An 18,490-nucleotide genomic window follows, 5' to 3' on the forward strand; every position below is an offset into this window, starting at 1 on the left:
AACTATTGTGTTCGAGTATGTAGAATTTTAAAGACAGAAATTCACAAACGATTGGAATCACAGTTGCTGCTCATGCTCTGCACCGAGTTGTACGTAAGGAGAGGGACTCTATTGATAAACTAACCCAACAATATAGGTTTTACCGTCCTTTTTTCTACCGACATCAATGCCGAAACTATACGTCTTAAAGGGCGAAACGCATCTAAATAATGCCTTTTTCTCTCATGACTGTTTTCAATCCTGTCCTTTATTTTTTAGTGGATCCGGACCAACTGCAGCCGGTTTTAGTATTCACTCCTTTCTCACCTCGGTCTGTACCTCCATTCCCAACAAGGATTTTCAATTCCTTGTTCACTAACAGTGGGGTGGGGAGGTGATACTGCCTATAATTCTCGTACAGGTGAACAAAACAGCCTTCAAAGCTCAAAAAGCTCCCTCAAACAGAAAAAGTTACATTCTCTGCGTCTAGTAAAGATATGAGAAACTTATTGTATATGCAGAGAAATCTTCTGTATCTACAACCTTAGTATTGGTGAACCCATTAGCCAAATATACTGCTGTGTTTATTTTGCCTGTAGTAATTAACACACCCAAAACCAAGCAGGGACCCCCAAACTATCATCTTAATTCTCTTATTTATTGACAAAACTGACAAGATTAAAAATGAAAACAAATGGAGATGTACAGGAATACATTACAATGACATATTTACAAAGCGTTTATGAAATATTTAAAATAGTACAGCAGACTCAGTGAAAGGGAAGCTTCATTGGAGGCACTGAAAAGATGTATTTGGTGGAGGACTTGGGGCAATAAAACAGAAATAAAGGAAAAGGAAAGAGGTGGGGACTCAGTGTAAGCCAGCTTTCAGCCTCTCCAGTCTCCTCTGGAATTCACTGAGGCTGGGGGGAGGGTCACTGGTTACAGGGATGCTGCGAGGCAGGGGTTCCTGGCTGCTTTTTTCACGAGACTCTCTGAGCTGGGAGAGCTGGGAATGCAGAAGGTCCAAAGAAGAGGACGCCACCAGTTTAGAATTCAATGCAGTCAGAGCAGGTCTACCATCCACTGGCTGTGGGAGAGGAGCAGAAGTGTGAACCAAGTTGGAGAGGGGAGAGTCAGCCATTTAAATCTGTCAAACTTTCTAAATGTTTTGAGTTCATGTACATCCAATTTGAAGAACTTCCATTACCATGAAATGAACTGTATGAGAAAAAGACACTTAATCCTATAAGGCACAACCATCACAGTAGGCAATCCTGTTCAGCGGTTTTGAACTATTTACTACCTTTGAACTGCTCTCCAAACCATGAAGCTGCCTCAGTTTTTGCAGTCTCTCCCTGTAGAAGGAGGGGTCAAGGGACACGTTCTGGGACGTAAGCTGAGATGTGCTTCCAGTGCCCTGGGACAGAGGACCTGGTGGAATCAGAGTTCAGGATTAAATAAAAGATAGCTCACGTCCATTAAGAAAGAGATCATTAACATTACAAGTGTCCAAAATTGATCTGGGTCCCCATTAGCTGTGCCAAAGCCAACACCTGCTCTTCCTGGAATGCACATGAACACACAAAAGTAACAACACAACACAACTAACCTCCACTAGTGGTCATCATTCTGGCCTTGCCTTCTTTTTCTGCATTCAAGTTGAGACCACGTTCCACAAAGGTCTGAATGCTTAAAGGGGTTTTCTTAAGATAGGGTGTCAAATCCATCTGTGGATGCTTCTGCTTGAATTCCAATAGCTCTCGCATGCCCTGAGTTGGGAGGACAGGAGAAAAAACACCCATTCAGTTTCTCTCTCTGTATTAAAGCCCAGATGCCGTGAATGCCTCAGTGCGAACGCACTGCAAGAAGATGACGACAGCACATCCTCACCTCTTTGGAGTTTTCTTTGGATGAGATTTTCTTGAAGATCTTGTTAAGAACCTCATCTTCAGTGGTTTTTGGCACCTATTCAAAAAAATAGCGAGAAACTAATAAGATACTGATGCGTTCTGTATCTGATGGCTTGAAATCCACTGCTCTGAAAGCGAGGATGATTGTGAGTGTGAGTGCAAGTGTACCATCCGTGTAAGCTGTTTCTCCTGTTTGGATACAGAAGATGACTTCATCACATTCTTCAGATGAGCCTCCAGTTCTGACTCACTGCGGTTCTCAATTAGGCTCATATGGTCCAGAATCTATTAAGAAGTGTGAAAGACAGGTTTCTACATGTTAAATTGTTCACTGACAAAGCAATAACATTTCGGTGCAGAAAGACTACCAGTTGACAATGCCCCTCCACATACAGCTGACAAATTGCTTTACTTATAATTCTGACTTGTGCACAGATGGCTCTGTATTATCCTGCAGTACTGAGGTTAGAGGAAGCCTTTATTTTGTCATTTGCTCAGGTACAATGTACAAGGGCACTAGAATCTTCCAAGGACTTCTGCATTTTACCCATCAAAGAGAGCAGTGAGCACACATGCACACACTAAGAGCAGTGGGCAGCCACAGCTACATCGCCTGAGGTGCCCTGAGGGAGGGGAAAGCGCTGTTCATTCACTCCCCCCACCCACATTTTTTCCTGCCGGTCTGGAGGATCGAACTGGCAACCTTTTCATTTTCAGGCCCCCTTCACGCACCTATAGGCCACAGCTGCCCCCAGTCTGACTTTCAGATATAAATTCGTTAGGGAGAGCTAGAAATTGTTCCTTTCCAAGCAAAATGCAGGTATTTTACATCTGACAAGATGAGACCTGAAGTGTGCTGTCTGTACCTTGGGTCCCACAAGTCGACAGAGCGTGTGCAGCAGGGTTTTGACTGTGCGATGAGGCATGTCACTCTTCAGCTGTTTGAGCTTCTCTCTGGGAAAGACCTTCATGAAGTTATGGATGTCCAGCAGTATCCGGTCCAGATTAATATTTTCAATCCGCTCAGGGAGGAACTTTATCAAACGCCAGTGACACTGGAAAATGGGTGGAGAAGACAGACCATGGATAGGTCAATACCTATTCTTTTCAATCCCCTTTAGAGTCTCACCAATATGGGCTTCAGTGGTGTGAGCTGAATAATCAACTTTCCACCAGCTTTCACTACTGCTCTATTGTGCTTTGTATAGAAAAGGTAATAAACTGCAAAATATTAGCAATACCTTCATAACCATTTCGGAGAATTTAGGGGAACCAGCAGTGGAGATAAGACTTTCCTGTAGCAGCATCAGCAGGGCACTGCAGGGAAGAGAGATACCCTTAGTATCTATCAAACACAAATGAACTCTGCATGCTTTCTCATTTAAGATGTTCTAACAAATCTTTTTTTTCCCCCCCTTTCTAAGACTTTATTTCCACAAGATGTAATAATGTATCCCAGTTGTTGCACTTCAGGTCTAAACATATGTTCAGCGTGAAAAGCTGCAAATACCTGAGTATGCTGGTCTGATCAGACTTCTCTAGCAGACGGGCCACCAGCATGTGCACAGAGCGGATAAGCTGGGGGCCATCCTCGCTTTGTTCCAGCCTGGGGTCCAGCATAAGACTCAGGAGAGACTGGGCCAGGTCCTTCAACACTCCTGTAGACGCTTCATGAGCCACACGCTCCACTGAAAACAACTGCACAGACACAAAGACCGAGTGAAACCAGGAACAACTCTGCTTAACACGCCATCACAGGCAGCGTTGACTGTGCACACACATATAGGGCTATACATCCAGAGATGTAAAAACCTAAAAGATGTACATCGTAAAACTTGTCTGGGCCCTCACAACTGACTTTAAGGCCTGATGTGAAGTTGAGGATTTTAGAGGCAAGACTGAATATGTAAGGAACCTGAACCACAGCCATCAAAATCCAGAGAAACACATCCCCCAAGGCAGCTAACATGTCAGTGCTAATCTAATTACTTCCAGTAGAAATTTCCATGGTACTGAAGTGATAGTGCAAATATTTAATTCTTTGGGTAAAATAAGCTGAAACTCAGGAGAACCATTCACCACTACCCAACATGCCTAGAGCACAATTCAGCACCAAAGAGAGAAAGACAGCAGATGACCAGTCAAACCAAGACAGGTGATGCAAGGCTAATTTAAAACCCTGCAACTTATAATTCACCCTCAGGAAGGGGCAAAGGAAGAAAGATACTCACAGTGAGCATGGACCCAATTACACAGCTGTACAGTTTGTAAACTTGATGTTTGTCAAGTCGTTCATTGGCCATGTGTGTACTGGAGAGGAGCCTCAGTTGCATAAGGGTGGCGATGAGGAACTGATCAGTGTGACCCACCATGACCTCTTCCCTGCCTTCCTGACGCAGAACATCATCTATCTGGTAAAGTAATTAATACAGGACAGATTTGTTTGAAATTCTGTGTATGGACATTACTGTAGAGAGGGACAGAAACTCTCATCTTGAAAGACAAAATAAAGTGAGTTGCAAAAGCATGTGACTGTGACAGGATTCTGGTGTTTGTGTGTACCTGTGACAAGGCCTGAATACTGGTGTTTATGTCAGCACTGGCCACTTGTGAGATGACAAAGTTGATAGTGGATGCTGTGCTTCCTTGCACATCATCCATTTGTGCAGGAACGGGACGGAGTCTAATCGAACAGCAGAAGGGAGGGAGAAAAAATGATCACCATTTTATAAATGTATTACTAACTGAGCTGAAACTATAAGAATCAGAGCATGCCCTCTGACACAGTTGGGAACATTCAGTTTACGAATAAATTAAGAGCTACAACTGTGTATGAAATGTGTACATACTTGGGCTCAGGTATACTGATAGGCTCCAGAAGATCATCCAGATTGTGCTGCACAAGGTCAGGCAGTTCAGTGACCGTTGCGTGGTCCCTCTCAATAAGCTCCAGGTCCAGCTGGAACTCGGCACGGACCGGAGCACTCTGTTGCTGTGCCAGCAGGGCATTCTGGGCCCGGAGTTGACTGTTAAGAATTTAGGATAAAGAGAAAGAAAGGAATTGTAACAGATTTGCCATAAATTCTTTAGAAACGCAAGAGACAGGGGCACGTTGCTACCATGGTATTAACATGAAAAACAGGACAACTTGATTTGCTTTTAGTCTCAGTGCTAGTCTGGTCAGATGGCCCCTGTGTATGTCATCAGGTATCTGAGTGGGGATCCCGCCACTGCAGGAGTTCCTCACCAAACAGGCTCATATCATCCTCCCAGAAACAGAACACATGGCGAAAAACACTCTTTTCTTCCAAGTCTTATTCAGAAAGATTGAGAACTGCTCAGCTTTACAGAGGTCTACAGTAAATGGTTCAGCAGAGGTCAGGCTACCTGAGCTTTGTGGGCACTTCATCCTGTGAGGATTTACAGAGCAGACTGGCATTAGGCTGACCAGGCATCACTCTTGGCTGTTTCTCCTCAGTGTTTCTGGCAGGCGCTATAACCTGAGCCTTCTTAGCTGAGCGCTTGATCCTCTCCTCCAGCATACTCATATCCTTCTCTGAAAGCTTTCAAAAAATAAATAAATCTATAAATAAAAGCATTATCCCCATGGACTTTGACAACGTTTATATAGATAAAACAGACCATCCAAATGAAACATTGTTTTTCAAACCCCATCTGCTAAAGTCAGATGTGTATAAACAATTCTATGCTTTGGGGTTGGTGAGAGATTTTGTATTTTAGCACTGAGCACTTACATTGCCAATGAGTTTGTACACCTGTTCACCACAGACATTGTATGCAATCACCACTGTGTTAAGAGCAGCATTGCGTACAGCTGTGTCACGGTCTCCAATATGAACAGCAATTTCTTTGAGTGACTTTGCTGCTGACTGCTGGCAAACAGACATGCCATAAAACTCTATTAGAGAACCCAGCTCCTCAAGACACTCTGCAGGAAAGAAAACAAAAAAAGTTCAAAATGGTTAGTATGACCTGACTTACACATTTGTGTGTGTATACTTTTAGTCTTTTATGAAGTTAATCAAATGACTTGATGCACACTGACATAAAACAGCCATCAGGCCTATAGACAGTGACCATTTCCACCTATGCATCATGGCAAGATCAGACTCCAAGACAAACAGTTTAACTCACCAGTCCTCTGTTTGGAGTTCTTGGATTTTGTGCCATCCATAAGAAAGGGGAAAACTCGGCTGGCAGGGTAAATCTTACACATTATGGAAATGATGGCACGCACGTCCTTACGCACAACATCTTTTGGCTCTCCAACCTGTTGGAAACAGCACAACACTGACACTGTGGCTTATGCTTTGACTTCATACACATGTGTGTAATGTTAGGTGTAGAAAACTTGATCTCACTGTCCACACAGACCTACCTTGAGGATGAGGTAGGGGATAAAACAGTTGGCTTCATACTCGCTGAGATGGTAGTCCTGATTACTGAGACTAATGAAAAGGAGCTTTAGATATTCCAAAGCCTTCATCAGTACACTGGTGTTTGTGTCAAAGAACCGCAGAGTGAACCACTTTAGGATCAGATCCAAGCAGCTTACAGTGGCCTCCTTCTCTGCCTCCAAGCGCTTAACAAATAAACAGAAAAGAAATTACAGAGGCCATCTGAGTGTAGAATGTGTAAAAGACAAAGCCAGGGCCTTGATTTGTGCTTTAGGTCATGTCATCAAGTATGTAAAGACACATGAACACCAACCTCCATCATGGCTCCAATAGCTTTGATGTGTCTCTGAAAATCTGAGTGAAAAAGTTCTTCAGTCAGCCACTTTGCCACACACACGCTCATCTGAGTCTTCAGCTGTTCCACATACTCATCCCTCGGAACCATGAAGTTCCACTTCAGCACCTGTAGCATATTAATAAATATTAAAACATGTTCCATACTGCCACAACACTGTAAACACACCAGTTTACCATTAATATGTTTACCAGAGGCATATCAGGCCTCTATGATACTGGATGGCGAACTTGCCTTCAGGTTCTTCTCGTCCTTCATTCTTTGCTCTTTGCCATTGGGAACCAAGATAAAGACAGGACCAGACTTATCTTCCTCAGCATTCGTCTTTGATGACTGTTTCTTACCAACAACACCCTGGAAAGAAATGAAAGCAAGATTAATCTTGGACAGAACGGAGGTCGTAAGCAAAAGAATCTGGAATGAGCAACACAAATGGTAGCAGGTTATGTTGCGACCCTTATTGTCACCCAAGCGGTGCCACCTGAAGCCTCTGTGACTAGACCAAAGCTGTGAATGTGCACAGGAGGAGGTGAAGGTGACAAGACTGATAGCAGTCACTAAGAAACACCGGAGCACTTTGTGAAAATGATTGAAAAAGCCTATTTTGAACCAAAACCGCTGTGTTTCATTCACTTCTTCATGGCTGGTGGCAGAGATAGTACTGCAGTACCTGTTTACTGGGCTTTGCCTTGGAGCTGTTTTTAGATTTACCATTGAAACTATTGTCTTTCTCCATGCTGCTGTTCAGACTGGAGTTGGTGCTAGTGTTCAGCTCCTGAGAAACCCTCTTCACAGAAAAAAAAAAAAAACCCAAAATATTCATAACCTGTCTTGACCTGTATATCAAATGATAGCCACAAATTTGCCTAAAACAAGTAACGGGGAGTTTAAAATGGGAGTAATCTTTAAACAATTAAATAAAGACCAAAATTCCATTAGTCTTTTCCACTACAGGAATCACTGGCAAAATCAGAGAAGTCAGTGAGTTTTAGCAGTCCGTTCTATATGACCACATGGTCAAAATGAATCAATACAAACATGTTGCTGCAGTTTTTTTAAAGCCACTAATAAAACTTGCCCAACTTTGAAAGCACAAACTAGAGCAGTCCACTGGGGAGTTCAACAAATGTCTTGTTCAAATCTTGCTGTGCAATGGAAAGTAAACCGATGGCCACGAGGGTGGATTACAGGTTGCTGACTGTGCTGTTATTTTCTTAGGTATCAGAGAAAGGTGGTCACTGTCAACTTGCTGGATGAAAAATTTTGCCGCTGCAATGTGGAGCAAATACAATTCAGTGTCTTAAGTTACGAGTCTATTGGGACCTAAGGAACGGGTAAAGGTGCGGCAGAGATTTTTAAAAGACAAAGCATAGATTTCCTACCTTTCCACTGACTCCTAATGCAGGCTTGACCTTTTTGGTTTCTGCTTTGGCCTCCACCACTTCCTCACTAACTGACTGGGGTTTAGCTAAAAACAAATGTGGGGGAAGAAAAACAAACAAAAAATCAAACGCAATGGAAAGACATTCACAGGGCTATTTATTAGTGCTAACAAAAGGGTATAAGAATTTTCCTCGTCCTGAAGCAGAGTGTGAACAGACCTGCTGGGGCTTTGATCACAGTGCCACTGACAGCAGGGTTGGCTGCTGCTGCTTTGGTGGTAGCAGCAGGTTTAGGAGGCATAATGGCTCTTGCTTTATCCAGCAAACCAACCACGTGGTCCTTAGACGAAGCCTAAAGATCGATACAGCACAGATAAACATGGTGAAAGAAGAACATGAACAAAAATTACAACAGTATTTGTGAACAAATCTTATGTAGGAGCCATGCAATTCTTGAGCATTAATCCTCAAAACAGACCACTCCTCCACACAGTACGAGCTGTTAATAAAAATCAAGTTCACCTTTAGCTTTCCAGTGGCCTTGTTCATCTTGTCGTAGCCAAGGTGCATCATAAAATTGGGCAATGCATCTTGAGCCTTCTTTCGGACGTCCCCGTTGCGGTCCTCCAGACAAGTGTATAGGTGTGGTACACATAACATTAGATCAGATGGCACAGAGCGCAGGGCTGGCAACTTCTCAGCCAACCAACCCAGCAGCTAGAGAGAGACAGGAGAGAACAGCCCATAATGAGGTTTAGAATAATCAAAACCTGATTACACTAGCAGTGTGCAGGCAAAATATGGTGTTTTTTTAAATCCAAAAGGTTTAACAGGGTAATTAACATGCAGCATCTTAAGCTCTGGGGAACCACAAAAGCAGTGGGGAGGAGGCGTAGTGTTTTACAATCAACAGAAAAATAAGCATTTTGCCTAACCAAAAATCCTGGGAACAGGACAAAACAAACAAAAAGAAAACCAATCAGGAGTTTTTCACTGTGATGCAGCAGAAAAATGAATAAAATGAGTGAACAGTTCCCACAGGCAGTTGTTTCACTGCTTTAAGTCACTGATTTGAATCTTTTAGAGTAAATTTCACTTCCCGCTGGAAGTAGGAAAAAAAAACGCTTTCTAAATACCATGTCCTGCCCAGAGATACGAGCCCTGAAGTGACTTGTTCAATCAAACTCTGAAGCGAGGAACAGGAACAGGTCCTTAAACCACGGCTTGGCAGAAGCATAGCTATATTACCTTGACTGTGACAATCGTTTTCTTGTGGGTGAAGTGTTAGTGAAAGACTAGCCTACCTCTTGTCTGAGAAAAGGATTGTCTTTCTTCAGCTCCTCAGACAGTTCATCCCCTTCAAGCCAATCCTTCATCCCAGTTTGCTCTACCCACAAATTCAGTGTACCGAGGGCTGCCGCTCGCACTGTGTTCTGCAGAATAGGGGACAAGAACGAATGAATGGGTCAGGGAAAAGGAGATAAGTGATAAAGACAAGGAGAGACAGGGAAATAATGGGTGCAGATGAAGGCGGAAGGGTTCAAAAACAGAAGGACAAACAAGACATAGATGGCTGCTGAACAGTTTCTGAAGCCCCGATTAAAGTGTAATAGAGACTGGCAGTGAATTTCAAGCTACCTTGCTGTCTCCCAAAACAGAGATGATGGGGATGCCCAGTACTTTGACGTGCTGCTTAAGGGCAGGGCCCATGGCTACAGCCATCTGTTGCATGATGGACAAGGCTTGCTGAACCTGAGGACATCAGAGACATGCATGAATTAAAGATAGGCATCAACTTTAAGTACTAATGCTTTTGAATATACAGCATATGGCACATATCCTGGGTAAGAAGGTTCACTGACAAGACTGCATGGAAGCAAGGCTCAGAAACCAAAACGCTCTTATACCAGGATTTTGTTGGAATCCGAGAGTCGAACTTTCAGGGCTAGAGGGAGCTCCCCCACCGAGGGTTTGATGAACTTGGCTTCTGAAATCACAGCTGCCACTTCATCCAAACCTTCCTTTCGAATCTTCCAGTTCTTATCGCCAATCTTTGACACCATATCAGAGGTGATTTTATCACTGTGGACAGAGCATCAAGATCGATCAAAATCCCCTTTTTACATCTCTAGCCTTGCAAAACAGATTTCCTAATCTTTGTTGCACATTCTGATTTAAAAGTTCATCCAGTGAACATTCAGGTTTAGTACAGACTGCAGTAATACACCCCCTGTACAAAAACCAGGGCCAGCGGGCACAGCTGGTGCTTTCTGGCTCACCTAATGTCTGTTCTGGGAATGAGGTCAACAACATCACTGCCTCCTGCTGCCTCTTCTTCCTGCTCCTCTCCCACATCTCCACCCTCCTCTGCACTTCTCTTTACAGATCCTCTACAGGGGGCTGGGGGGGTCTGACCCTTCATCTGAAAACAACCCCAAATATCAACATTTGCACCAACTGAATTACAACATACACCAGGAGAAATAGAAACCAACTTCAAAATGTTTTGTAACATTAATAACCTTTTCAAACTCTGCATCTATTTGTGAGAGAAGGGCCACTTTCTCGTCTTCAAAGAACATGCGCACTGGAGCTCCCATGTACAGATACATCACACCCAGGAGTGAGATGGCAGCAGTCCTCACAGCCTAAAATTACATCAAAACACAGGATGTCATTCATGAATCACAGAACATTAGACAGAGATCTGTTAGAGGGTTAATACACACACACAGACAAAAAAAAAAAAAAGATGTTTAATACAGAGGCACTCACAGGATTGGTGGCAGCAAGAGCTGTCTTGACATGGCTGATGAAGGCCTTCACATTTATGCTACGAGACAATAAGATTTAAATGAACAAAGTTCATTCAGTTTGAGCCTCAAAGTAAAAAGGGAGCTAATGGGGCTTAATTATACCCTCTAGATAAAATGTAAATGAATGTTTACCCTGAGAAGCCAAATTCCTTTATGGCATTTGCCAGCCAACTGAGAATTTCAGCCTGGTTCTTTGGATTTTTCTGGGCAAAAGCCAAAGACACCACCTGAAGGAGGAGAAAGAAAGTGACAAATATTTATATTTTTGTTCTCCAGGCTTCGCTACAGGAAGAACTCAAGGGTTACTACACAAGCTGTGCTCACACGTACACTGCATTGGGAATGTTTACTTCTTTTTAAAGCATACCCAGATATGTCAGTGATAGACGAACCCATTTTAAAATAGAATAGGTCAGATAATTTAGTTTAAGTATAAGCTGGCAGATTTCAAAGTTTTTGGAAATGCTGTTAAATCTAATTCATCAAGTCCAAGCAAAACAATTCAAAAAGTATCAAACCCAGCTCTGCTGGACTATAAACAAAAGCAAACTTTGTTTCTTGAACTAAAATCACAGAAACACAGCAAAAATCACAAACCTGCTCTGCAGTCCATGGGAGAGAACAGGCTTCCCCTATGGCTGTAAGGGCCTCCTTGGCTTTGACTCCACATTTCACATCTCCACTTTTATCCACCAGGGCATCCAACACAACCAGAGCAGATGTCTTAGAAAACAAACCTCTCTGAGCCACTACGGCCACCACTTGCAGTTTCAGCTGCATTACCTGCAAATATTCACCCAAGTGAAATTATCAGACACAAACACATTGCTAAAGAACAACAGCCAAACAGGAAAAGTGTGCTCATGTAAGAGCTTTGAACTGTACTTATGAGCACTCCAACGTAGCTAGTAGCGAGAGAAAAGAAAAAAAAACAAACAAAAAAAACAGACTAGTGTACCTGGAAGTTGGTTTCCTTCCAGCCTGGCTTCCTGGCCAGCATGCGAACGAGAGCCTGACATGGCATCTCATTTTTGCCCATCTGTTCAACAGCCTGAGAGAGTCAAGCAACACAGATATGGAAAAAGCAGAAAACAGCACTGAAGTTCAGTCTAACACTAGATGACAGACTGCATTAGTGCTCATATCTACTGTGGCACATTTCCATAGCACACTTACACATATTATACCCTTAATATTCTCATGACAATGAGCAAGGGTTTAAGACAAACCACTTCTCACTTTGTATGTTCAACAGGTGCTTAATAATGCCCCAAAGCACCCCTCCTGAAAGTATGCATCAGAAGGGCATCTCACATACACGCACAAAGAAATACAGTGACTCTTCTAGCTATCATACAAATGACTAAAAGCTGCTTTTGCTGTGCAGGAAGATGGGGAAAGAAAAAGTGACAGTAAGTGAAATCTTTGAATTTTTTAGCTCACACACATTTCTCTTAAACCTTATGAAGCGCAGTTTAATCACAGGTTACATGTCACTCAAATATTCCACAGCACAATGTCCTTACAGAGAACTGGGACACCAAGGATAATTCATATACCATTGCAAACTGAGCCTTTTACTTTAAGCATGTTAAAAGGGCAAGATGCTACACAATTGATTGTTGCTGTTTGTCTGTTTTGAGCAGATTGAGCATCATTTTAGCAAAGAGCAGTTTGGCTACAGGCCCAATTATAATGAACCAACAAATGAGGCTGTCAGTGTCCCAATTCTCCATTCCTAACTTTGCCTTTGATAGCGTGCACAGCTTGGATACATCATGAAAGATAGCTTATACATTTCCTGTGCATGATTTAATAGGGCTAGTGATGTTTCATCAGCACCCTCATTATCAGTAGTTTGATACTGCCAACCATGGAGAAAATTCATTCAAGAGCCACTCATTATCTGACCCACAGCTGGATAAAAGTGTGAGTTGGTGAATGTTTGTGACAGGTTGGTCGTTCACTGCTGTTTGCAGTCATAAGGACTGGGTTGTGTCCCCAGAAAGGAGGCTACTGTAGACCACTGGTCGAAATCAAAGGAAGCCTTTCCTGAAAATCTGTTCATGGAGGTATTACGTATTCATCATAAGTAGGTAAGCAATATCAAGGGTTTAGAATGTTCAAAAGTACAGTACCTTATGAAACTCTTCCATGCTGGCCAGCCTTTCTTTCCAGTTGGAGCTGCCCAGCAGTTGTATGCAGGACGCAGGAAGAACAGCTGCCGCCTTCTCTTCGCATATCTCAGGCTGATGAAATCATTCAAAATAAACAGTCAACAGAACTGTCTCCATAATAATATCTCCATCAAAACTAATGCAAATGATTACACAGAGCACAAGCCAAAATTACTGAGTATTTAAATGAGCCGAACAGTATAAAACTCCTACTAACAGAAAGTTCAGCCTCCATCACTTCTTTGTTTTCAGTTTTCTTGGTCTTGTTGCTGGCACCACCTCCAGCTGCAGAGGTGGATGGCTTTACCTTCTTGGCTGGTCCTGCCGACTGAAACGATATGTTTAAACGCTTTTTTGGACACTGGGAGGAAACTCAGTTCATCAAAACAAAAGGAGTAGGTTATTTCACACCGAGTTCCTCTGTGCCTTAACGTATTCCAAACACCTAATTATAACCACATTAACATTGCACTGTTTAGTACTCATAACAGATGAACAGATGATTTGGCAGTCTTTGACTGGGCTTGCTCAAACAAATACACAAGTCACGCACCTTGGCCACTGTAGGTTTCTTGGGAGGCCCAGAGGGCTTGGCTTGGGACTGTGGAGGTTGATCAACTTTAGAGGCAGGTTTCTCCTTCACTGCCCCAGCCCCTTTCTTCCCTCCAGCCAACTCCACCTTTTCTGCACATTCTTTAATCTTTGGCAAAACAACCAACCATAAATATTTCAGTCCTGTATGCACCAGTCACCTCCACAGATGAAAAGCACAGTTCTTATCCAAGCTGACTGTGTACACTACAGTTCAAAAGCAATAAAAAATTACTGCATAACCATAACCAGTACAAAAGACTCACTTTGTCCACTTTGAGTTTGTCAAGGTCAGCTAGGAAAGGATTAACAGCTTTCTCCCCAACCACTTTCATGGCAGTGCCAAGAGCCTCAAATGCTGCATCCCTGACCTCGGGCGCAGAGTCATTTACTTGCTGGAATATGAAGATGTGACAAAGACCGTGGTTGACACGGGGGGTGCCTGCTTTTTCATTTACAACATATTTCCAAATTAATCTGGTGGATGAAGATGAACAAAAAAAAAAAAAAGGAAAAAAAGAAAAAAACACCACGGCAGTTTTACCTTAATTAGTGCTGCACAAAAGGATTTCAGCAGGCTTTTAGGGAGTGTGGCAGGGGTGCAGTGGCAGAAACTTCTGGACAGGAACAAAGAGACTTGCTGCTTGATAGAAGGGTTCTTGTTGTCCATGACAGCCAAAACATCCTCACTCAAGTTCTGAAGGGTAGTCTGTAGAGGATCATCACTAATTAGCCTACTAAAGTGACATCATAATACGATCAAGAAGAAAAAAAAACCCTTTTGGGGCACACATTGGTAAGATATGATTTTTAAAATTAATTGGTGTCAAATGAAACCAATGTATTGTGATACAATGAACACTGGATGAATGTGTGTGTGTTTTTTTTTTTTAATTTCTTAAAGTTTAATTGTCTCAAACTGAATTTGAGGTAGGAGAGGCAAGTTTTTACTGTCACCATGAAATGCTATAAACATAGTTTTAACGAGTACTGTGACTTAAATGCCTTATATTTAAAAGAAAAGAAAAAATCTGCCAACATAAATGTGTCAACACTGACTACAGTAGTAGAGGTAAGTGTTCCATGAGACTAGAACACCCACTTTCAAACTCAATAGTGAGCTGGTAGGCACTTGGGTGAAACATGCCTGTACAGAGGCAACTCAAATGAAGAAACCAATCTCCATCTGTCCAGTACTCACAGAGAGAAACACTGCATCGATCGCCTCTTGCAGGGCCTGAACCACTTGAGCTTTCTTTTCCTTGAATTTCTCCAGTATTGTAGGTACCAGCTGGGGACAGCAAAATGCACCAAATTATACATCTCTACAAGTACACCCAAATGAGTATAAGCAAATCTTCCTCATTAAAAACATGAGTGAACAATCACTACGGTTCAAAACAGTAAAAGGGAAACTTTATCGTTTACCCTTCTGCACTGAAGCAGAAGTCATGACATAAGAGTCTTACAGCAGTGTAGGCTTATTGCCCCCCCCCACGCAAAAAAGAGCAACTTACATGACTGGCATACACGCCAAACTTTTTCCTGAGTCCTGATGCAAGTCCAGCTACACATTTGGCAGCCAGCGTCACCAGCATGACATTGGTGTCTTTACCGATAACCTGGAGGGGCAGAAACATTACATCAGTGACTCACAGCATGAGGATAAGGTCCATCTCTTATCAGTCTCCAGTCACCAATGCCTTTACCTTGTTGAGAGCACGGATCAGCTCTCCATACTCTCCTGCTTCTAGCTTTGGGTTCTTTACCAAAGCCTCCAGAGTTTCCAAGGCCTCTTTCCTCTCCTGCCATTTTTTAGCCTCCTGATGACACACAGACAGCAGGTCTTAGAACACTAATGTTACATGCAGTAGTGTTCAATTGCTTAGGTACAGAAAGGAGGGGAAAAACACATACAATCTTCTCATAGAAATCTTTTGGGAGCTTAGAGAGGATCTCCACTGCCTCCAAAAGTTCATAGACATCAACCACAGGTGCAGATTCTTCCAACTCCTCACCTGGAAGAGACAACCGACATTCATATACTCAGAAAAATGGACTGTCTCTCCACACATTGTAAGTCACCGAGGGTTATCTTATCACTGCTTTCCAAGTCAAAAAGATGAGGGAACTTTTCATAATTATACTAAAATTGCTGTAAATATTCTTGGCCTCCTCATCATGGATATGGTCCCCATAACTCTAAAAGTGCGTCAGCAGCAGTATAGTAGAACACAATTTTGTTCGCACTGAAACCAGGCTGCCTGCAGGCTAGAGCAAGGGACCACATACCATCCCCTTCACCACCTCCTCCATTCTCCTGCTGCTGCTCGTATTTGGCTCTGAGGTCCTGCTGAGAGCGAAGAAAACGGCTCTGTTTGGGGGGCGATGCTGGCAGCTTTGCCCACTCCTCCTCCAGCTCTTTCAACTGGGAACACAGAAATATGGAAATGGAATACAGGCCAGTATTGCAATAACAGAAAGACATTCTCATGAGCACAGCACATGCTGCTGTAATGTGATAACAGCGGACAAAAAATTATTGACAACCAGCATCTGTTAAGATGCATCTACCTGTACAGAGTTGATGTTTTGGAGAGAAGGTCGCACGGCTTCTCTAATCCACCTGTATATCTCTGTAGCAAATAGTTTAGCTTCGTCCCGAATGGATTTTTCTCGTGACTCAAAGAGTTTGGGCAGCACCTTCAGTATGGGCTTCAGTGACACTATCTTTGATCCAAATTCACTACAGTCAGAAATTATTTAGGAACGAGGAAAACAAAACAAATAGTCACACACTGACATAACCAACAGAAGTATGTGGTATAATATATGATTAGAAACAAACAACAGTTCACCTGAGCGCTTTCCGTAAAACCTCCACACAGGCTAAGGCAATCTTGGGATTTTTGTTGTCAAGCCCTTTGAGGAGTTCTTCCTGCACAACCTCACCCTTCTCAATCTCTATATACATGAGGCAGATATCTGTTCCCAGTTCTTTGGCACGGGCCTTTGGCTGGTTAAATACTTTACATACCACACCAGACACTACTTCACCAACGGTCCTGCATTAATAGAAAAGGATAGTTCATAAATTATGATCCAAATAAGTTGTTGAAACACATATACAGAGTATGTAAGGATCAGATTAAATTACAAATAAAATAAAAAATTCTGATGTCCATAACATAACTTACAACACAATTGCCAGAGTTTGCTTAGTAAACTAACCTTGTAGCTACATGTGCATTTGCTATATAGGAAAGAGCAGCCTCTAGTCCTTTCAGCTGGGCGACAGCATTAGAGTCTGTCACAAACTTCTTTATCAAGCCCTGATACTTCCCCCATTCTGGACTCTTCTCATCACTGATCCGCTGGAAGAGCTTCAGGACCTCCTCATAGCCATGCAGTCTTGCTTTCCAAACCTGGGAAAAGGTTGAGAGGCAAGATTACTATTAGATATATGCATTCCAGTAACCAAAATGCATTCCAGAAGGCAGTATGTAACAGAGAATACAAGTTACTATGACATAGTGATACAGGTTGAGGACATGTATCTGCACATGCTATGCGAAGTTCACTTGCCTTATGTTCACATTTTTGATCAGTGGGAAGCTTCATCCACTCACTGTCATCCCCCATAATGCCGTGTGTATGGCTGCCTCAGATGACTTCCCGTGATGACATGAAAAAAGTAAAGACATGGTATTTGAGACAGAAGATTATTTTAGATACGGACTGGCGAATCAAACTTAGTGAGGCTGAGGATTTCATACTGAAAAAAAAATTCATTACGCAGCAAAGGGTAATTTTTAAGGCTACGCTGATCTTTTTGGCCTTAATACATTATCACCATGAACTGCTGACAGTGATTTAAAAGTTAAAATCATGCGGGTTAGCCATCATAGAAACAGCAATATGCTGGAGAGACAAGTCATGACACAGCAACAGAATAACGTGCAAATGTAGCTATTCCAAAACAAGTGTAGGGATCGTGCTTTACTTTTCGGGAAAAGTGACGCTTAGAACGAAGTAATTTAACCAGCACATTTAGCTGGAAAATTGACGAAAGCAGTAAGCAAAATCTGCCTCTATTTTCCAACGTTGAATAGCCTAAAATGAAAGAGTATGGTTCATAAATAGCTCCAGTGAGCAGGCCAGCTAATAGGGTAATGCTTTTAAACGCTTTTTTTATTATTATCTTGGAGCTCTAACATCGAAGGACAGTTGAAGACGCGTTAATTAAGTACTACTCGAATAACTTCCCTGCCTGACACCGTGGAAGTACTCAGCTAACATAGAAGATGTAACGTTAACTAGCAGTAAGTTAGTAAACGTTAGTACAAGACAACGTCACAAGTCGATTAGGTGTAAAACTATCTAACGATTACAACGCAGACAATGTCGGTACATTTTTGGATGCGGGTGATCTGTATTCTATGATAAGCCATGAAGACTCTGGTCCAGCCTGAAGTTTGATGCACTAGCTTTCGCAGGAGTCATGATGCAGTTGCTAGCTTCGCTAGCTAGGAGTATGTTATAAGAACAAACAAAAAAAAAATAAGCTGCGTTAAATACTCACCAGTGTGTTGGTGTATGTTGCTTCTGCTTGGACACTCACTTTTTTTGTTAAGTAAACACTCGCTTTTCAAATTGCGTCTTATTGTCGTGTTTCCTTGACTGTCTAACACAGTGGATAGTGTGAACTTTGTCGTTTAAAAAGTGTTCGAATCAAAAAGCTTGCGTTTGATTGGCTGCTCGCTCGAACGGTGCGATGATTGGACAATTCAAAAACGCCAGAGCGCTTCATGAAAACAACGTAGGCGGAGACTCCTGTTGTTCATTTACTGGGCATTTAT

At 42.5% G+C, this 18,490-nt stretch overlaps 1 protein-coding gene and 1 non-coding gene across 2 annotated transcripts; both read right to left on the minus strand.

The window, feature by feature from the left end:
• Nucleotides 1-850: 850 nt before the first annotated feature.
• Nucleotides 851-17,273, minus strand: LOC115804601 (cytoskeleton-associated protein 5-A-like). Its single transcript, XM_030765113.1, is given in 44 exon segments — nt 851-1,069; nt 1,286-1,413; nt 1,562-1,751; nt 1,873-1,947; nt 2,061-2,177; nt 2,759-2,947; nt 3,134-3,209; nt 3,403-3,590; nt 4,124-4,303; nt 4,455-4,575; nt 4,742-4,918; nt 5,280-5,455; nt 5,648-5,841; nt 6,048-6,183; nt 6,292-6,495; nt 6,624-6,773; nt 6,900-7,019; nt 7,336-7,452; nt 8,048-8,133; nt 8,267-8,399; nt 8,570-8,764; nt 9,352-9,480; nt 9,686-9,799; nt 9,955-10,129; nt 10,327-10,469; nt 10,570-10,695; nt 10,823-10,880; nt 10,996-11,090; nt 11,461-11,646; nt 11,822-11,914; nt 13,002-13,112; nt 13,258-13,368; nt 13,594-13,740; nt 13,898-14,026; nt 14,176-14,340; nt 14,833-14,922; nt 15,149-15,253; nt 15,341-15,454; nt 15,549-15,649; nt 15,924-16,059; nt 16,206-16,377; nt 16,490-16,696; nt 16,863-17,056; nt 17,217-17,273. Coding segments are annotated over 44 exon segments (6,129 nt in total).
• LOC115806246 (small nucleolar RNA SNORD67) lies at nt 5,067-5,164 on the minus strand. Its single transcript, XR_004025148.1, has one exon. It is a non-coding gene; the product is annotated as a small nucleolar RNA SNORD67 (small nucleolar RNA).
• Nucleotides 17,274-18,490: the final 1,217 nt, after the last annotated feature.

The sequence above is a fragment of the Chanos chanos genome, chromosome 2 (genome assembly GCF_902362185.1).
Source record: "Chanos chanos chromosome 2, fChaCha1.1, whole genome shotgun sequence".
NCBI lineage: Eukaryota > Metazoa > Chordata > Actinopteri > Gonorynchiformes > Chanidae > Chanos > Chanos chanos.